The sequence below is a fragment of the Balaenoptera musculus genome, chromosome 19, assembly GCF_009873245.2.
Source record: "Balaenoptera musculus isolate JJ_BM4_2016_0621 chromosome 19, mBalMus1.pri.v3, whole genome shotgun sequence".
NCBI lineage: Eukaryota > Metazoa > Chordata > Mammalia > Artiodactyla > Balaenopteridae > Balaenoptera > Balaenoptera musculus.
Window position 1 is genome coordinate 41,459,230 of NC_045803.1, and position 19,776 is coordinate 41,479,005.

General features: G+C 38.3%; 2 protein-coding genes across 4 annotated transcripts in view; one reads left to right on the forward strand and one right to left on the reverse strand.

Moving 5' to 3' along the window:
* Positions 1-275, reverse strand: part of KCTD19 (potassium channel tetramerization domain containing 19) — a 31,648-nt gene extending 31,373 nt beyond the window's left edge. The window contains exon 1 of the mRNA XM_036833863.1: positions 232-275. Coding sequence (XP_036689758.1) covers positions 232-234 — 3 coding nt within the window. The 5' untranslated portion in view covers positions 235-275. The remainder of the gene's footprint in view (positions 1-231) is intronic.
* Positions 276-410: 135 nt separating this feature from the next.
* LRRC36 (leucine rich repeat containing 36) overlaps positions 411-19,776 on the forward strand; it is a 69,070-nt gene continuing 49,704 nt past the window's right edge. For 2 of the 3 annotated variants that reach the window (XM_036834225.1, XM_036834224.1), the window contains exons 1-2: positions 16,931-17,055; positions 19,665-19,747. In XM_036834225.1, the coding sequence (XP_036690120.1) occupies positions 16,931-17,055; positions 19,665-19,747 (208 nt within the window). Of the gene's footprint in view, positions 481-12,934; positions 13,063-15,973; positions 16,167-16,930; positions 17,056-19,664; positions 19,748-19,776 lie in introns of those variants that run through there. The other variant, XM_036834226.1, reaches the window with a different exon arrangement.

The following is a 19,776-nucleotide window of genomic DNA, read 5'->3' on the forward strand; positions in this document are numbered from 1 at the left end:
CTTCAGACCTGGCGTCCCCCACACCCTCAGAGCTAAAGCACTTCAACTCTCAAAGCAGGTACATTCTTCTGACTCCTCAGAACTAGCCCCCAAACCCTTCAAAGCTGGGGCTATATCCACCCCCTGTGTCCCAGAGTCAGGTTCCTAACCCCACAGCCCTAATCCTCCGCCACATCGCACCCATTCGCTGTTTTAGCGGTTTTGGGGCCCCCGCCAGGGCGGGTTCCATACCATGGTCTAAGGTCCTGAGGCGGGTGGGCAGGAGCGTGACCCGGGCAATAACGGCCCCCGGAAGCGCGGCGACGCGCGGGGTGGGGCGGGGCCTGGAGGCGTGGGGCGGGGCTTGGAGCGCGCCGGGCGTCCTCGCGGGCGGTGACAGGTGAGCGGCGGAGTGGGGCAGGTGGGCGGGAATGGCGGAGCAGTGGGAGCTGGACGAGGAGGGCATCCGCCGCCTGGGGGCGCTGACCCTGGAGCAACCCGGTAGGGCCAGGCCGGGAGGGCCTGGATCGGGAGCTTGGGGTTAGAGGCTGAGGGGAGAAAACTGAGGGGGAGGCAGAGGAACCTGAGGTAGATGGCGGGGAACGGCGGCGGAGGAGCGGTCTCTGAGGCGGAGGAGGGGTTACTGAAGCGGAAGGGTTACAGTGAAGTAGAGGTGAAGGAACTGAAGTAACCGGGGAGTTTGGGGTGGAGGGCGAGAAATTGAGGGAGAGAAGCCGAGTCTAAAATGGAGAAGGAGAAACAAGGTTAAGCGGACCCTGAGGCCAGGAACACAGAACTGGACAGTCTGAACTAGTGGAAGGAAAATGAGCCCCAAGAGGGGCATTGGCGGGAGAAGGGAAGCGCTGTGAGAGGGCTTTTGAGGTCGGGGTGCTATTGAGGAGCCATAAAGGGCGTTAAAGGGCGTTAATTTTGGCAGTTTCGGAAACTAACGACCCGAGAGGGCTTTTCCTGGTTGGGGTGAAATGGGAAAGGATGTTCCTTGATCAGTCCCTCTCTTCGTCCAGTCTTCACCTCAAGAACTTGGCGATTTCTTTGATCCATCTGGATGCGTAGCCTCCTTTTGAGACTCAGAAATGGGTCTGATGTAAAAGGAATAGCAGCTGATCTCTCGAGGCGTTTAGATCAGTGCCTTGACTTCGTCCTAGAGGTAAAACGGGCGGAGTGACTGCTGACCCCACCTCTGACCTGGGGTCTGACTCACACAGCTTGCTTTTTAAGTTTTTAAGGAGTAGAAATGTTGGAAAAGTTATCAGCGTTCCTGATTCAACTTTTAGCCTTCCTAAATTCACTGCATCGTAATGGCAGGCCCTGTGTTAAATGCTTTCACTGCATTATTTAATACCCATAACACGCCTGTGAAGCAGATGCTGTTACTGTTCCTATTTTACAGTTGAGGAAAATTGGGTTTAGACTCTTGCCCGAAGCCGCACAGCCGTAAGTAATGCAGCCAGGGTTTATTAACCCAGGACTCTGATTCCAGAGCCTGCGCTCTAACCATAACAAAGTTACCTTTCTTGCTTCCTCTAGTACTTTTTATTTGTGGGATATGCAATAACTTGGTTTTATTTTATTTCAATTATTTGTTATTTAAAATTTATCAAAATTAATACATGCTGGTAACAGTCAAACACTACATGAGTGAGCAAAGAGGGTATTAATCGGTCCTTCTTCTGGAAATCCCCCACCCCACCCCAAAGATAATGGTTTGGTGTGCATATAGATAGATTGATGTAGATATTTCAGGTTTTTCTTTTCCAAACTATTAATACTTTGAGCTCCCCTAATTTACAAGTTACCTAAGAAAAGCTTTATTGGCTTGACATACTGGTGTACCTTTCTTTTCTTTTTTCCTTTCCTTCTTTCTTTTTTAAAAATTTATTCAACTTGATTTGGGGGGGCACATACCCCTTCCATTTTCCAGCTAGAATAATATGTAGCAGGATTTTTTTTTTTTTTTTGCTTGTTAGCTTGTTTTTATTACATGTGAATAACAAAATTGTGCTCATTCTGACAATTCAAACGATACAAAAGTATCTAAAGTAAAAGAATATTCTTCCCTCTCCTTTTCTGTTGCTTATACAAGTATACACACATAGGTATCCTTCTTTATCTTTTTAAGGAATAGAGCATATATACTATTCGGCAATTTGCTTTTTTTACTTACCAATAAAACATGGATACTTTTCTTTCCTCCCTTCCATCCTCCCTTCCTTCCTTCTTTCTTTCTTTCTTTTTATCCTTCCGCCACATGGCTTGCACATCTTCGTTCCCCAACGAGAGATTGAACCCAGGCCCTGGGCAGTGAGAGCGGAGTCCTAACCCCTGGATGGCCAGGGAATTCCCAAAACATGGATACTTTTCAGTTAAATGAATGTGCTGGTATATGCATTCTAAAATTCTTCTGTATAAAATCACAGTGGTCACCTTGGGGGAGAGAGGCTTTTACTTTTATTCTGTACTTTTCTGTACTGTTAGAATTTTCTGGCTGTGTAATAAGCATTACTTTCTTTTTAATATCCAAAGGGATAATCTTGGTGGTACAATTATAGACCTTTTCTGTATGTTTGTTTTCTTTGTTATATTTCTCTGTACTAAAAATTTCTAATAAATATTTATCCTTTGTCATGCAGAAAATTTTCATCTTAAGGTAGTCAAGTTTACTTTTCCTTATGATGTGTGATTTTTGTGTTTTATTTATGAAGTTTTCCCCTACACTGATGTAATAGGGTCCTGCGTTTTTTTTTCTAAAAATTCTGCAGCTTTGCTTTTCACATTATGTCTAATCTATCCAGGGGCTTCCCTGGTGGCTCAGTGGTTAAGAATCCGCCTGCCCATGCAGGGGACACGGGCCCGAGCCCTGGTCGGGGAAGATCCCACATGCCGCGGAGCAGCTAAGCCCGTGCACCACAACTACTGAAGCCCGCGCACCTAGAGCCCGTGCTCCACAACAAGAGAAGCCACCACAATGAGAAGCCCGCGCACCGCAACGAAGGGTAGCCCCCGCTCCCCGCAACTAGAGAAAGCCTGAGCGCAGCAATGAAGACCCAACGAAGCCAACAAATAAATAAATTAATTAATTAATTATGATCTATTTCATTTGATATCTGGAAACAATGGATTCCAGATTTTAAAAAAATCTAATCCACTTGGGGTTTATTTTTATATATGATATGTGATATAATATAATTGTATTTTTCTATGCTAATAGCCAGTTTTCCCGGAACCTATTTGTAGTGTTATCTCTGCTATATTCCAAGTCACTTTATAAATGTGGGTCTGTTTCTGGGTTTTCTATTCTGTTCCATTGTTCTGTTTATCTACTCCTGCACCAATATCAGACTTTTGTAATTACCATGGCTTAACAGTAAATCGTTTTTTTAAAATTAATTAATTAATTAATTAACTTATTTTTGGCTGCGTTGGGTCTTCGTTGCTGCGCGCGGGCTTTCTCTAGTTATGGCAAACGGGGGCTACTCTTCACTAAGGTGGCTTCTCTTGTTGCAGAGCAGGGGCTCCAGAGCACAGGCTCCAGAACACAGGCTCAGTAGCTCCGCGGCATGTGGGATCTTCCCCCACCAGGGCTCGATCCTGTGTACCCTGCATTGCCAGGCAGATTCTTAACCACTGCACCACCAGGGAAGTCCCTAAAATCTTTTTTCAAAATCACATATAAAACCTAAAAATACTTAACAGTAATTTCTTAATATTATCAAATATCCAATTAGTTTTCTAATTTCCCCACTGTCCTATACATTTTTTCTTTTTTTTTAATTTTTGGAATCAGGATCTATATAAGGTCTATTGCAACTGGTTGATATTTACCTTAAATCTTATTTGATCTACAGGTTCTTCCCATTATTTTTCTTGTATTTTCTATTGTTTTTGAAGAAACTAGTCATGTCCTGAATAATTTCTTACAATCTGGATTTTGCTCACTACATTCCTAAGATGTTTAACATTTACCTCTGTTCCTTGTATTTCCTATGAATTGGTAGTTAGATAAGGCTTGATCACATTCAGGTTTGATTTTTTTTTAAATTTATTTTTGGCTGCGTTGGGTCTTCGTTGCTGTGCACGGGCTTTCTCTAGTTGTGGTGAAGGGAGGCTACTCTTCATTGAGGTGTGCGGGCTTCTCACTGCAGTGGCTTCTCTTGTTGCGGAGCATGGGCTCTAGGCACGTGGGCTTCAGTAGTTGCAGCACGCGGGCTCAGTTAGTTGTGGCTCGTGGGCTCTAGAGCGCAGGCTCAGTAGTTGTGGTGAACGGGCTTAGTTGCTCCTCGGCATGTGGGATCTTCCAGGACCAGGGATCGAACCCGTGTCCCCTGCACTGGCAGGCGGATTCTTAACCACTGCGCAACCAGGGAAGTCCCTGTTTTTTTGGGTTTTTTTGCAAGACCATAAGTGATGGTGTATACTTCCATCAGGAAGTATATAACATCTGGTGTTCTTTTTGTGATATTATCAGTCATTGAATATGATTGCCTAGGGTCCATTAATTCATTCGGGATTGCAAAATGATAATTTTAAAATTCTTTAATATTTGTTAGTTGTAATACTTATATAAAAAGACATTTCCTCATGCCAACTATTTGGTTATCCTGAGGCACAGTTTGTATAGGAAAGAAAGGATAAATGCTTGATATTTTTCACCTTATTTACCAGTTTTTAGAAAAATGAGTTGTTTTCTTAGCGTCCTCCAAAGGTGACCAACGAGGGTTGTTTTGTTTTCTTTTTTTTTTAAACCCCACATTTGTTTATTTATTTATTTATTTTTGGCTGTGTTGGGTCTTCGTTTCTGTGCGAGGGCTTTCTCTAGTTGTGGCAAGCGGGGGGCCACTCTTCATCGCGGTGCGCGGGCCTCTCACTATCGCGGCCTCTCTTGTTGCGGAGCACAGGCTCCAGACGCGCAGGCTCAGTAGGTGTGGCTCACGGGCCTAGTTGCTCCGCGGCATGTGGGATCTTCCCAGACCAGGGCTCGAACCCGTATCCCCTGCATTGGCAGGCAGATTCTCAACCGCTGCGCCACCAGGGAAGCCTATGTTTTCTTAATATAATTATAAACTTATTGATTTAAGAACTTGTCCCAAATTTGGTAGTGGGAGATCTTTCATGTTGATTCCTGAGGCCTTTTTTATTTAAGTTTTATTTATTTGAAACTCTTTCATCATTATTATAAATAGGCTTTATTAAAGATTATGAATTCAGTTTCCAAGTGAACTATAAATGGTTTTCTATAAGGGGATTACTTGATGTTTTCATGATTAAAGCATGTTTCTGCCCATTGTGGTTATTGTGGCCCATATAGTAAAATTGGAAGATTATTCTGTTGTTCTTGACATCTATGATGTGCAGTGTTTGATTTGTTCTCTGATCTATTTGTATTCACTCTCTTTATAACCATTGAAACTGAGTGCATAATCTCTTAAGACCTGTATTTCATATGAATCATAAAAAAAAATCTGTCCCAATGGCAGTTTATCATTTGATTGATAATTCTAGTTCCCTTTAAAAATGTTAAAATGTCTGCTCTTCAAAATAGACTGCAGTGAAAGGCATGTGAAATGCAGCAGGGCACTGAATGAAATCATAACTGACCTTAGCTTTTGTCCCCTTATAACAAGATTCTCAGTGTATTAGATCATTGCATAGTACAGAGCTACCAATATGGTGCCCTCAAAGTCGGGAAATTTTTTTTTTGCTTTTTTTTTTGAGATATAATTCACATCCTATAAAACTTAAAGTATACAATTCAGTGTCACTTAGTACATTGTACAACCATCACCACTGTCTAGTTCCAGAACATTTTCATCAACGCAAAAGGAAACCCCATACCCATTAGGCAGTCAGTCCTCATTTCCAGCTCCACCCGGCCCGTGGCAACCACTAATCTGCTTTCTGTCTCCATGGATTTGCTTGTTCTAGATATTTCATGTAAATGGAATCATACAATATGTGGCCTTTTGTGTCTGGCTTCTTTCTCTTAGCATGATATTATTAAGGTTGATCCATATTTTAGCATAAAGGGTACTTCATCCCTTTTTAAAAATATTTATTATTAACAGACTTTGTTTTTAAAAGCAGTTTTAGGTTTACAGAAAAATTGAGCAGAAGGTGCAAAGAGTTCCCATATACTCTTCCCCCCATAACACCTCCCCCATATCCCCTCCCAGTTTTCCTATTATTAATATCTTGCATTCACGTGGTACATTTGTTATGGTTTTTGAACCAATAATAATACATTATTATTAACTAAAGTCTATAGTTTACATTAGGGTTCACTCTTTGTGTTGTACAGTTCTGTGGGTTTTGACAAATGTATAGTCATGTGTCCACCATTACAGTATCAACAGAATAGTTTCACTGACCTAAAAATCCCCAGTGCTCCACCTATTCATCCGTCCCTCACCACTGAACCCCTGGAAACCACTGACCTTTTTCCTGTTGCCTTCTTCAGAATGTCATATAGTTGTAATCATACAGTATATAACCCCTGGCAACCACTGATTCTTTAAAAAAATTTTTTTAATCTTTTAGTTGAGATATAATTGACATATAACATTAACTTAGTTTCAGGCGTACAGTATAATGGTTTGAGGTTTATATACATTGCAAAATGATCACTGCAATAAGTCTAGGTAACATTTGTCATCTTACATAGTAACAAAATTTTTTTCTTGCAATGACAACTTTTGAGATCTACTCTTAGCAACATTCAAATATGTAATACAGTGTTAGTAACTAGTCATCATACTGTACATCACTGATCTTTTTAATGTTGCCTTTTTCAGAATGTTATACAGTTGGAATTATATGTGTATAACCTTTTCAAACTGACTTCTTTCATTTAGTAATGTGTATTTAAGGCTGCTCCATGTCGTTCCACGGCTTGATCCATAGCTCATTTTATTGCTGAGTAATATTCCACTATGTAAATGTACCATAGTTTGTTTATCCATTTACTTATTGAAGGACATCTTGGTTGCTTCTAAGTTGTGGCAATTATGGATAAAGCTGCCATAAACATTCACATACAGGTTTCTGTGTGGACATAAACTTTCAACTCACTTGAGCATAATTGCTAGGTCTTATGGTAAAAGCCATGTTTAGCTTTGTAAGAAACTGCCAAACTATCTTCCAAAGTGGAAGATACCTTTGCATTCCACTAACAGTGAATGAGAGTTCCTGTTGCCCCCATGCTATGGTCTGAATATTTGTGTCCTCCCCTCCCAATTCATACGTTGAAATTCTAATGCCTAATGTGATGGTACTAAGCGGTAGAGCCTCTGGGAGGTGATTAGGTCATGAACGCCCTCATAAAAGAGATTAATGACCTTATAAAAGAGACCAGAAAATTCCCTTGCCCCCTTCCACCATGTGAGGACACATTGAGAAGTAGGTAGTCTGCAACCTGGAAGAAGGCTTGCACCAGAACCTGACTATGCTGGCACCCTGATCTTGGACTTCCAGTCTCCAGAATTGTGAGAAATAAATGTTTGTTGTTTATAAGCCACCCAGGCTGTAGTATTTTGTTATAGCAACCCAAACAGACAAAGACACCCCACATCTTCACCAATATTTGGAGTTGTCACTGTTTTGGATTTTAACCACTCTAATAAGTGTAGAGTGGTATCTTGTAATTTGCAATTTCCTAATGATTTATGATGTTGAGCATCTTTTCATATGTTTGTTTGCCATCTGTATATCTTCCTTGGTGAGGTGTCTGATCAAATCTTTCGACTAATTTTTTTTAAAAATAGTAATATATTTTTTATTTTCTTTTTGGTCTTCGTTGCTGCGTTTGGGCTTTCTCTAGTTGTGGCGAGCGGGGGCTACTCTTCGTTGCGGTGCACGGGCTTCTCATTGCGGTGGGTTCTCTTGTGCGGAGCATGGGCTCTAGGCACATGGACTTCAGTAGTTGTGGCGCATGGGCTTAGCTGCTCCCTGGCATGTGGGATCTTCCCGGACCAGGGCTTGAACCCGTGTCCCCTGCATTGGCAGGCGGATTCTTAACCACTGCGCCAGCAGGGAAGTCCTTGACTAAATTTTTATTATTTTTTAAAATTAATTTATTTTGTTTTTGGCTGTGTTGGGTCTTCATTGCTGTGCACGGTCTTTCTCTAGTTGTGGAGAGCGGGAGCTACTCTTCATTGCCGTGCACAGGCTTCTCATTGTAGTGGTTTCTCTTGTTGTGGAGCACAGGCTCTAGGCACGCGGGCTTCAGTAGTTGTGGCACTTGGGCTCAGTAGTTGTGGCTCGCAGGCTCTAGAGCACAGGCTCAGTAGTTGTGGCGCATGGGCTTAGTTGCTCTGTGGCATGTGGAATCTTCCGGACCAGGGCTCGAACTCATGTCCCCTGCACTGGCAGGAGGATTCTTAACCACTGCGCCACCAGTGAAGTCCTTGACTAAATTTTTAATTGGGTTTTCTTATTTTTGAGCTTTAAGAGTTCTCTGTATATTTTGGATACTAGTCTTTTTTCAGATTTGTGTTTTGCATATATTTTTTCCCACTCTGTGTCTTGTCTTTTCAGTCTCTTAACAGTTTCCCAGTGTCTTTTGCAGAGCAGAAGTTTTAAGTTTTAGTAAGTCCCACTTCTCAAGTTTTTCTTTCATGGATCATGCTTTTAGTGTTGTATTAAAAATTTATTGCCAGGACTTCCGTGGCAGTCCAGTGGTTAAGACTCTGTGCTCCCAATGCAGGAGGGGCATGGGTTTGATCCCTGGTCGGGGAACTAAGATCCTGCATGCTGCGCAGCACGGCCAAAAGATAATAATAATAAAAAATAAAAATTTACTGCCAAACCCAAAGTCACCTGGATTTTCTCCTTTGTTATCTTTGAGAAGTCTTACAGTTTTGTGTTTTACATTTAGATCAATTTTGAATTAATTTTTATGAAAGTTATAAGGTCTGTATCTAGATTTCTTTTATTTTCTTTTTGTATGTGGATGTCCAGTTGTTCTAGCACCATTTGTTGAAAGGCTATCCTTTTTCCACTGAATTGACTTTGTCAAAGAGCAGTGGACTATACTTGTGTAGGTGTATTTCTGGGCTCTCTATTCTATCTGTTGATCTTTTTTTCTCTTCCAACACCACACTGTCTTGATTATTATAGTTCTAAAGTAAGATTTGAAGTCCAGTAGTATTAGTCCTCTGACTTTGTTTTTCTTCTTCAATGTTGTGTTGGCTCTTCTGGGTCTTTTGCCTTTTACATATAAACTTTAGAATCAGTTTGTTGATATCTACAAAATAACTTGCTGGGACATCATTCCTTTTTATGGGCTGAGTAATATTTTGTTGTATGGATATATACCACATTTTGTTTATCCATTCATCTATTGGTGGCCATTTGAGTTGTTTCTACCATTTGACTATTTTGAATAAAGCTGCCATGAACATGGATGTAGACATATCTGTTAGAGTCCTTGATTTCAATTTTTTTGAATACACATTCAGAAATGGAATTGTTCTACTGTTTATTTGGTTTTTGGATTTTGGGTTTTTTTGCTCTGATCTTCATTTCTGAAATGACCTTTCATTTTATTTTTATTATTTCTTGAATTCTGTCTTCTCCATTTTCAAATCTTCCTTATCTTTCCAGTAATCTTTCTGAATTTTTCTAATTCTAATTTATATTTTTCAGCAATCCTCAAACTTTTTGGTATCAGGATTCCATTACACTCGTAAATATTATTTAGAACTTCAAAGAGTTTTTATTAATGTGGATTATATCTACTTATATTTACCATATTTGAAATTGAAACAGAAAATTTAAAAATATTTTTTTAATTCATTAAAAGGTAACATAACATACCCGTTACATGTTAATGTATATAATGTTTTTTTAATGTCTTAATTGAAGACATCCAGATTCTCATATCTTCTTCTGTGTTAAATATGTTATGATATGTTGTTTTTGTTGAAATATAGATATATTTCATATATATATACACACAGTCATACAGATATATAGTTGGAAAAGGTGGGAGTATTTAAATAGCCTTTTCAGTGAATTTTCTTCTCTGATATGACATGAAAACTGAGCAAATGGTAGTTTCTCAAAGTTTAGTTGTATGTGGAATCTGAAACCATATCAATGAACTTTTTGTACTCTGTTACATTAAAATCCATTGGTAATCTTGCATTTATTTATTTTTATTTTTAATTTTTTTAATTTTTGGCTGCGTCGGGTCTTAGTTGCAGCACATGGGATCTTTCCTTGTGGCGCACAGGCTTCTCGCTAGTTGCGATGCACAGGCTGCAGAGCGTTTGGCCCCTTAGTTTGCGGTACACGGGCTCTCTAGTTGAGGCACACGTGCTCAGTAGTTGTGGCGAGGGCTTAGTTGCCCCGTGGCACGTGGGATCCTAGTTCCCCGACCAGGTATCGAACCCGCGTCCCCTGAATTGGAAGGTGGACTCTTAATCACTGGACCACCAGAGAATTCCCCAGGTAATTTTGCATTTAAACAGATCTTTTACCCATGTATGATTTTGTAATAACATCAGGCATCCGTCATTTGAAAAATATTAACTCACTGAGTTATGTCTGTCTTCCAAATACTGACAAATTTCATTTTGTAACATTAAAAAATCATGTTTGTTAGTATCATCACAAATCTCATCAGAGAGATCTTTAGGTTTTGGAATCTATCAAGTTCATGGTGGCAAATACAAGTTTATCAAAATTCTAATTTCAGCTTGGAAGCTCATATGTTATAATTGACAACAGTTGCTGTCACTTGTCTTCCTGAGGTGACAGCCTCACTTTCTTTATTTTCAAGGAAATGTCTGCCAACTATTCAAGTCTGAATAACCATAGTATGTCAGATTTTTCAGGTAAAAATGGTGTTCTAAAAAAAAAAGGGGGGGGTTAGTTAAGCTGGCATCTCAAAATCCACACAAGTGTTTTCCCTCAAGGCATCCACCATACTTCAGTATTAAGCAGAAGTACTTCATGCGTACTTCCCGTTTAGTCACACAATATAAAAAAGACGTACTCAAGCGTCAAGATTTACTAAAATTAACCCTTTTTATTGCTTTTTCGAGGGCATTCTTAAGAGAAAGTGGCTTTTTTTTTTAACTGCAAGCATACAATGGTGACGAATACAATGACTAAGAATGAAGTTTGATGCCACTGCCTTGACTCATCCTAAGGCCTCAGTAGTTTTTGCCTTTACACAGTACATGCAAATATCAACACAGCAAAAAGAGCTATTAATGTTCTAATATTATTATGAAAATAATTTTTTAAAATAGTTTTGATTTTGTGGACCCCTGTACATGTCTCCAGGGGTGTAGGGACCATGTTTTGAGAACTGTTACATTTTGTTATGACATCTTTTAGCTTTTGAAATTTGTTTTGAAATACTAAGTTAAAATTTTCATTTGTTTTGTGGATGTATCTTTTTGGAGTGCTTTCATTCTTTAAGGATGCTATTCTGCTCTTTTTTCTTTTTTGTTTTAATAACCTCATATAAAATTTAACTGTAAACCTTTTCTGTCTCTTTGTTAAAGTGCATTACGTTTTCTATACTTTTAGATGGGAAGAGTGGGCCAGAATAGCTTTTCTAGTTTCAAGGTTTTGGAGCTCCCTCTTCTGTTGTGTTCACAAAGTACTAAAAACAGGGCTTTAAGCTTCCGGAGAACTGCCATCTCTGCTTCCCTCCCTGACTTGTATCTGGACCTTCTCTTTCTTTTGAACCTATTGTCTCTATCCCTTTCAATGTGGATTCTACTCCCACTGATTTCTCTCAGGGATGAGTCTTGCCTTGAAAGGGATCTTCAGTTTCATACTTTTTATAGTTTATAGGTCCTAGACTGCTCCAGTCTGCTCCAGCACCTTAAGAGCTTATTTCAATGCAATTCCCTGGCAGTCACCAGCAAATGGGATTCTGCAGACACTCCTTCCAGTTTTGGTTGCTGTTCTCATTTTGGCCCACCACACTTGCCAGTGAGCTCCTATTGGCAGTTTTGAGATTCTCCTCTTTTCAGTGCTGTTAGAAGTCTAGTTGACATATATGTATGTATGTACATATGTATGTGTATATATATATAGTATATATACACATATACCCACATATGTACATACACACACACATATATATTCTTTAAAACACAGTCACACACACACAGACACAGAGTCATACTTTTCCCTCACTTAATGTCTTGGAGATCTTTCCATATGAGCATCTACAAATCTACCTCATTCTTTTTAATGACTGCATAACAATAATTAACATATATATAGCACCACGTGTCAGGCACTATTCTAAGTTTTGTATACACACACATATATATGTATATATCTTTATATACACACATATATATATTCATTTAATCCCTACAACATCTTGTGAGGTAAGTACTGTTATTATCTCCGTTTTACAGATAAGGAAACCGATGCACAGAGAAGTTAAGTGACTTGTACAAGGTCACAGATCTAGTACATTGTCCATTGTATCAATGAACTGCTGCTTAAGCCATCTAGTTCTACTCTTCTCCTGATGGGCTCTTTAACAATTTTCTTTTTCTCCTTTTCCTCCCTCCCTTCCTTCCTTCCTTCCTCCTAAAACTTTCCTGTGATTGACATCCTTCTGGTCTACATTATATATCCTGGCAAAATGTTGTGAGTATTATCTATAGGGTTGAATCCTCGCAGTGGGATTGCTGAATTTGTTTGTTTGTTTTGAGAACTTTTGGAGACTTTTACTACATCCTTCAGGGTAATTAGAGAACTCAAGGGTTCTGTAAAACCAAGGCTTGGCGTCACTGCGTAAGACCATATTGATGCTTTTAAAAGGATGATCTGATCTTCTTATGAGCCTTGAATGTAGGATCTTTCACAGATGAGATACGGGAGGAAGGAAGGCCTGTTTTCAGTGACTCTGCTCTTTATCCAAGCAGAGATCATAATATATCTACTGATGATCTCTTTTCAGAACTGGTGGAGTCTCTTTCATTGCAGGGATCTTACGCTGGAAAAATCCATTCCATTGGTGATGCCTTCAGAAATTTTAAAAGTCTCCGATCCTTAGATTTATCAAGAAATTTGATCACTAGCCTGAAGGTAAGTTCTATATTCTATGACCAGTCTGTTTATTTTTTTGATGAGAAGAAATAAAAGATAGATATATCAGCCTGGGGAATATAGCATCTTCCTTTTAAATGTTTCCAAACTAAATTTTACTATTCACTGTAAAATTCTTTTATGTTTGACATTTTTTTATTATAAAATATTGGGAAAAAATTCCTTTTATACTGAGAGAAAACTATATTAAACTATCACTGCCTAGGGCAATAGTACAATTTTTTTTTTTAATTTTTAAAAAAAATTTATTTATTTATTTATTTATTTATGGCTGTGTTGGGTCAATAGTACAATTTTTAATGTGTGTTAAAAAATTATGAGGAGCACTGTTAAAAGTACAGATTCTTGGGAATTCCCTGGTGGTCCAGTAATTAGGACTCTGTGCTTTCACTGCTGAGGGCGTGGGTTCAATCCCTGGTCAGGGAACTAGGATTCTACAAGCCATGTGGCATGGCCAAAAAAAAAATAATAATAATAAATAAATGTATAATAATAATAATAATAAGAGTACAGAGTCTTAGTCCCTATTCCGAGAGAGACTCTAAGTTAATAAATCTGTGGTGGGTCCAGGACATTCCCAGGGGATTCTGATGATGTTGGTGCGTGGCCTAAGTTGCTACTGTGAGTTTTTTCTAGGAGGGGGAGGAAATGACGGTCTTGAAAACAAAAATTTCCAGGCCAGGAGATGGTGGAGCAGAGGGCAGTTTAGGAAAGTAGGTGGGAGCATGCTTAAGCAGAAAGTGTGAGGATTAGCAAACACACAGAAAGAGCTCTACAAATATAAACACCCACACACACAGAGATGGAAGTTTTATTTTCTTTGCATAGACCCCCAAATGGTATTTCTTCCACTGTTCCCTTTTTGCCCAGCTATGGGGCTGTCTTGATAAAGCCCTTCTGTGCAAGACTGAAGGTGAAAGACTTACAGATTCTATCCAGGATTGGTTAATGATCTGGATTATTCCTCCAGTTTTGCATTTCTTAGGGGAAACTTGTTCAACAACACAAACTAGACCCAATCTCAAGGTCTAAAACTAAGGGCCCCGAAAGAAGAAATCCAAGCTAGATCAAATTTCCAACTAGGATTCTAAAAGCAGAAATTCCAAGTTGAACTAGGTCTTTAGACTCTTTGATAACAGCCCTTTGTATTTGGCCCACAAATTTCAGAAAGTATTAGTACAGAGTTATTTAGGTCTCCTCTTCTCATATGTATTTTTATCTGATTGTTCTTTTCAGACTAAAAAAAACTGAGTGAACATTGCTGTCATTTACTTTTGTACTCTCTTTTGTTCCATTTCTGTAAATTGGCTGAAAACTGTTGTGAAGATTAATCAAATTAGCACGTGTAATCAAATATTACATATATAAGACTCCTGTAGTGTTTGGCATATAGGAAGCACTTAATAAATGTTAGTTTTACAAATTTTTTTACATCTATGATTTATCTGCATGTATTCATCTCTAGCAGCTCTGAATCATTTTGCTTAATTTTCCCAGGGGAGAAATGTTTTGTGTTTAGTTCTAGTGTAGCGTTGGGGAATACATGAATTTATGCCAACTGGGAAACATGAGAGGAGGATAAGAATTGTTCCCTTGACTTTTACAATGAGACATTAAAAGATTACTTGAGCTGGGACATCAGACACATTTAAAGACAGTCCTAATGGTGTACTGCCCTGAGAGTGAGGCCAAAAGCACTGATAAATATTCCCAACCATTGACCCTTTCACAATGTAGAAGTTAGTGGAACTGAAAAAAGCCAGAAAGAAATGCATCCAACTGTAAACAGTGTTCTATTCAGAAATGTTTTGAATATATCTTTGAGTTTTCTAAACTTCCTGCAATTATAAAAAGGTTAATTTTAAATGAGAGGAGAATAAAAACATTATTTTATAAATACATGATGGAAAATAATTTTACCTTTCTGAAATAACTCTCAATGACAGAGTTCCTTTTATGGTAACCATTTTTAGTACTAACAGTATGTGATTATACATATATGTACATGTTTTGAAATATTGTCCTGAAATTTAGTGTTGGGCACAAGCACCTAACTAGCCAAATACATGAAAATTAAACAATTATTTTCGATAGTAGGTTTTAGCAAAGGAGAAAAATTGTGGCTTTTCCTCTCCAGTGTCCCAGTTCTGATTGTACTGTTGCTAGAGAAGTGGGGGGAGGGGGCGGGGTTGCTAAGTCCACAGAAATAGAACAGAAGAAGGCAGAGCATTTCTACCAAGGAGAACTGACTGATTGGAGGATGGGGAGCTTGTGGGGTGGCAGTAACTCTGAAGGGGGAAACAAGGACAAAAGGGGCTCCAGACTGGTCCAGGAGGGAAGACTTGGAGATCGCATTGTTTTGTTTTGCCATATAGTCCATTCACCCTAAAAGTGAGGTCTTGAGATATAAGAACATATACATACACACTTAATTTTTTTCCCTGCCGTTCTCCCCAGAACCATCTCTCTTTTGCCTCCCTCCCTCCGTCTTTTAAATTGAGGTGCTCCTGGGGTCAGGAGAGTGGTTATAGCAAGGGTGAGAGAAGTGCAAAAGTGACTTGGCTTGGCTACCACTGAGAAGGATTGGATTGGGAGAGTGATGGGGGGCAACAGAAGTAGAGAGCTGACCGCAGATATTTGGATGTCAGAGCTTATAAAGGAGGAAATGTATGATATCTATGAATTATTTAATGTATAGCACATCCAGTACCCATGGGCTGCAGCATTCTTATTCTCAGGCAACTAAATGGGAATTTCAACCCTGCCTTTCTCATAGGTGTCTCAGGTAACTGTTTAAGGATGGAAAGTAATAGTTGTATTTCCATCTTTATCTGTGAGATTCCTAGTGCTTCCCAATGTGCAGTTTCACAATGTAGTCTTTTCCTTGCAGGGCATCCAGTATTTATGTTCACTCCAAGACCTGAATTTATATTATAACAACATTCCTTCATTAGTGGAGGTGTCCCGCCTACAGCCTTTACCCTTCCTCAAAGAACTAGATTTGAGACTCAATCCTGTTGTCAGGAAAGATACAGATTATAGGCTCTTTGCTGTGTACACGCTACAAACTCTGGAGAAACTGGGTGAGACCCTCCTCCCCTGTTCTTTGCCCCAGAATCTTACTTTAAACCAGCTGCCTCCTAACCTTTTGGATGTTGGCCCAGAGTGTGCACTGGCAGGATATATTTGTTTATTAGTCAATATTTATGTAACTCTTTTGTTTTGGCAGGATGTATGACGAGTCCTTTTATTGTTTATTGAATGACAATCTATGATTTTATCAGTTACTTCCAGCTTTAGTTTTCTTCAGTTGATGGTTTCACCACCACTTCCTCCCCAACAAAAAGTTTCCAGGTTGAGATTTATTTTTCCAGGTGCCCCAACTTTGTAACTGAATTAGCAACAGAAAACGAATACAACAACTCTTTGGGGCTTAGTTGTCAAGGAACAATAAATATTCCTTTAAATGAGTTAGTCTGTATTTCTTTATAATTTTATTGTTGAGTATACATTTCTTGTTGATATAAACTTCTATGTTACATGCCCCTGGGAAAGTTATTATAGAGGAACTAAGAAAAGTCTTTCAGAAATGGTGTAACTTTCAGCCTTAAGATTAGGCCATTTGGATTGTTTGCTGACCAAGCTGTACTTTGCTGCAGAGGTAGTTACACTTACGTGGCAGTTGTTGCTATGGTGTCCCTGTAGTCTCCCTGAGTTACTAGTGCTCCAGTGACAACATAATAGCATTATTCTGTGACCCATCTCTAACAAAAGATGAGACTGATCTTTAGTTTTTACTCTGTGAATATGCTTTTCTGACCCATTACTGTTTACTCCAAAAAGAAACATGCTCAGACCACGGTTTTTGCCTCTAGATGACCGAGCCGTACGAGAAAGTGAGAGAAAGGCTGCCAAGCTGCATTTTAGTCAGTTGGGTAACAATGAAAATTTTCTTTTAGAGGTGGAAAAAAGGTAAGAAGATTTTTTACAAAAATTTTTTTTAGTTTGGTTCTGGACAGAGAATAGTGAATTCCTGCTTAACTTTCTTCATTTTGCAGCAGAAATCTCTACAAGTTGTAAGAATCCTCAGATCAGAAATGAAAGTATCTATGCAACATTTTGAGATTTGTCTGGGGTGAGAATCTGGCCCTCAGTGGTACATTTCTGCTTTCTTGAACTATTGGGTCTTCTTTGGATATAATCGTTGTACATTCTCTAAAGTTGTTGTTCAAAGTTTATAGATAGGGATATTATGGGATTACTTATCATCCCCATAAATGTATACCAACCCTTTCTTGGTAGAGTTATAAATCAGTACATGGTCTTTTCCCATTGAATTAGGAGGATTACGTTACCATGGGCAGGGTCGTTAGAGATAAATTTGTTAAAGAATGATAAGGGAAGCATTTCTGTACAAAACCAAAAGTAAATGGACCTTTAAGCTCTAAAGTATCTGAATGGTAGATTTTTTTCTATTTCTTATTACCAAAATTCTATCAAAGTAAGGTACCATATCTTCTACCCCAAAACTCATGCTTTTAAAAAGAAGTTGCTTTATTATTTTTGAAAAATAGAAGTTTATTATAAACAATTTAAATAATACAGAAGTACAGGGAAAAAAAGTCAAAATCACCCCATATTTTGCTACCGAGTTAACTACTAGTAATGTTTGGTATACATCCTTCCAGACATCTGTGTACCTATATACACATGTAGATGTATCTATTAGTACTTTTTTCTGATGGTAAAAGTAATGCGGGTTTATTGTTGAGAATATGGTAAGTAGAGAAAAAAACAAGGAATAAGCCACTCATAATCCCACTACCCAGAAATAAATACTAATTATATTATGGTAAATATCCTCTTAGTCTTAGGTATATGTATGTGTGTGTGTGTGTGTGTGTGTGTGTGTGTTTTGTGTGTGCATGTTTATATATTATAACAATATATAACATTATATATTATATAATCAATATGTAAATATAAAATAATAAATATATTACATTTATTTTATAGTAATTTTCTTCCTATACATACCATTTTTAATTTGATAAAATATGAAAATATCCACACAACATTAAATATTCTTCCCCAGAATGTTTTTTATTTGTTTACTTCTTTATTGTCTTTCCCCTCCACTAGACCATAGCTCCATGAGAACAAAGACCTTGCTTGTCTTGTTTACTGCAGTATCCCTAGTGCCTAGAACAATGTCTGGCCCGTATAAGGTGCTAAGGAGTAATTTGTTGAATGATGAATGAATGAAGTCAGTGCCTGTTGGCCTGGGATCTTGCTCTTTTCCACTGACGTTGCCTGTCTCTGCTCTGATCCATTATATATTTTATAATGTAATCCTCAGCAGCCTTAGTTCCCTATTTTTTTAAGCTCCCTTTTTTTTTTTTTTAAACGTCTTTATTGGAGTATAATTGCTTTACAATGGTGTGTTAGTTTCTGCTTTATAACAAAGTGAATCAGTTATACATATACATATGTTCCCATATTTCTTCCCTCTTCCATCTCCTTCCCTCCCACCCTCCCTATCCCACCCCTCTAGGTGGTCACAAAGCACCGAAGCTCCCTTTTTTTTAAAGTCAAGTTTATTGAGGTTAATTTACACAGACTAAAATTCACCCTGCGGTAGAAAGAAATGGAATATGTCTTAAAAATTATTTGTGCATGTACTTTGTAAATTAATTCCTATTTTATATGCATTGGGGTACCTTGTTTACTATAGAAATCCAAAGATGAGTTAATGTATAACTGAATAAACTTACTAGTGAGGCAAATAATTTTCACCACTATATTTCTGTTTAGTTACCTTATAGTGACTGCAAAAACAGAGGTAAAATGTTGCTCAAGTGCCTGGTATTAACATTAATACTTTATAAGCTCTCCAACCTTGGGTGGAGGTTTTTTTTTTTTTTTTTTTTTTTTTTTTTTTTGGAGGTTTTTTTTTAAAGCCTTTCTGAGTCCCAGGTCCCCCAACCTATAAAATGGTGATAATAGATTAATAGAAGAGCTTTTATGATTAAATGAAATGGTGGGTGTAAAGTGCCTGGCTTATAGTCTAGGCTGTCTGTACTTACTGTATTTCCCAATCTGTACTTCCCAATCTTACTATACTGCATCAACCAAGTGCAAACACTTGCCTTTCTTGTCTCTTTTTCAAACTAATAGCTATAGTTGTCTCCATTATAATTCTTGGTAGAAGAACGTTCTTTTCTGTGTCCTAACTATGAGTTTTTTAATACAAAAGAAAATATTATTATTTTATAATATGAAATACTATTCCCTCAATCACCCAGACCTAAGTTTGTGTCAAGAAAACAGAGTAAGTTCTGAACTTTCTGGCTTTCATGCTTTAAAAGCTGAACTATAGTGTCTTTCTCTCTCATTATTCCCAATGAAAATATGACTTTTTAAAAAATAGCTTTAACTGAAATATTTGTGAAAATAATATGTTCTAGAGCATTTGAAAAAAAAAAATCTGATCACCCTGAAACAATGTTTTCTAAATAGCCTTTACTGGTGCTCTCAGAAGCTTCTTTTGAGTTTTAAATAAATTATTCGATCTTCTCTAGGGAGAAGACAGTGAAAAACTGTGTAGCAAATGAGAGCACTGCATCAAAAGTCAGCACTGATGTTGATAACAGGATTGAAACTGGTAAGTTTTTCCTTTCTGATCACAAAACG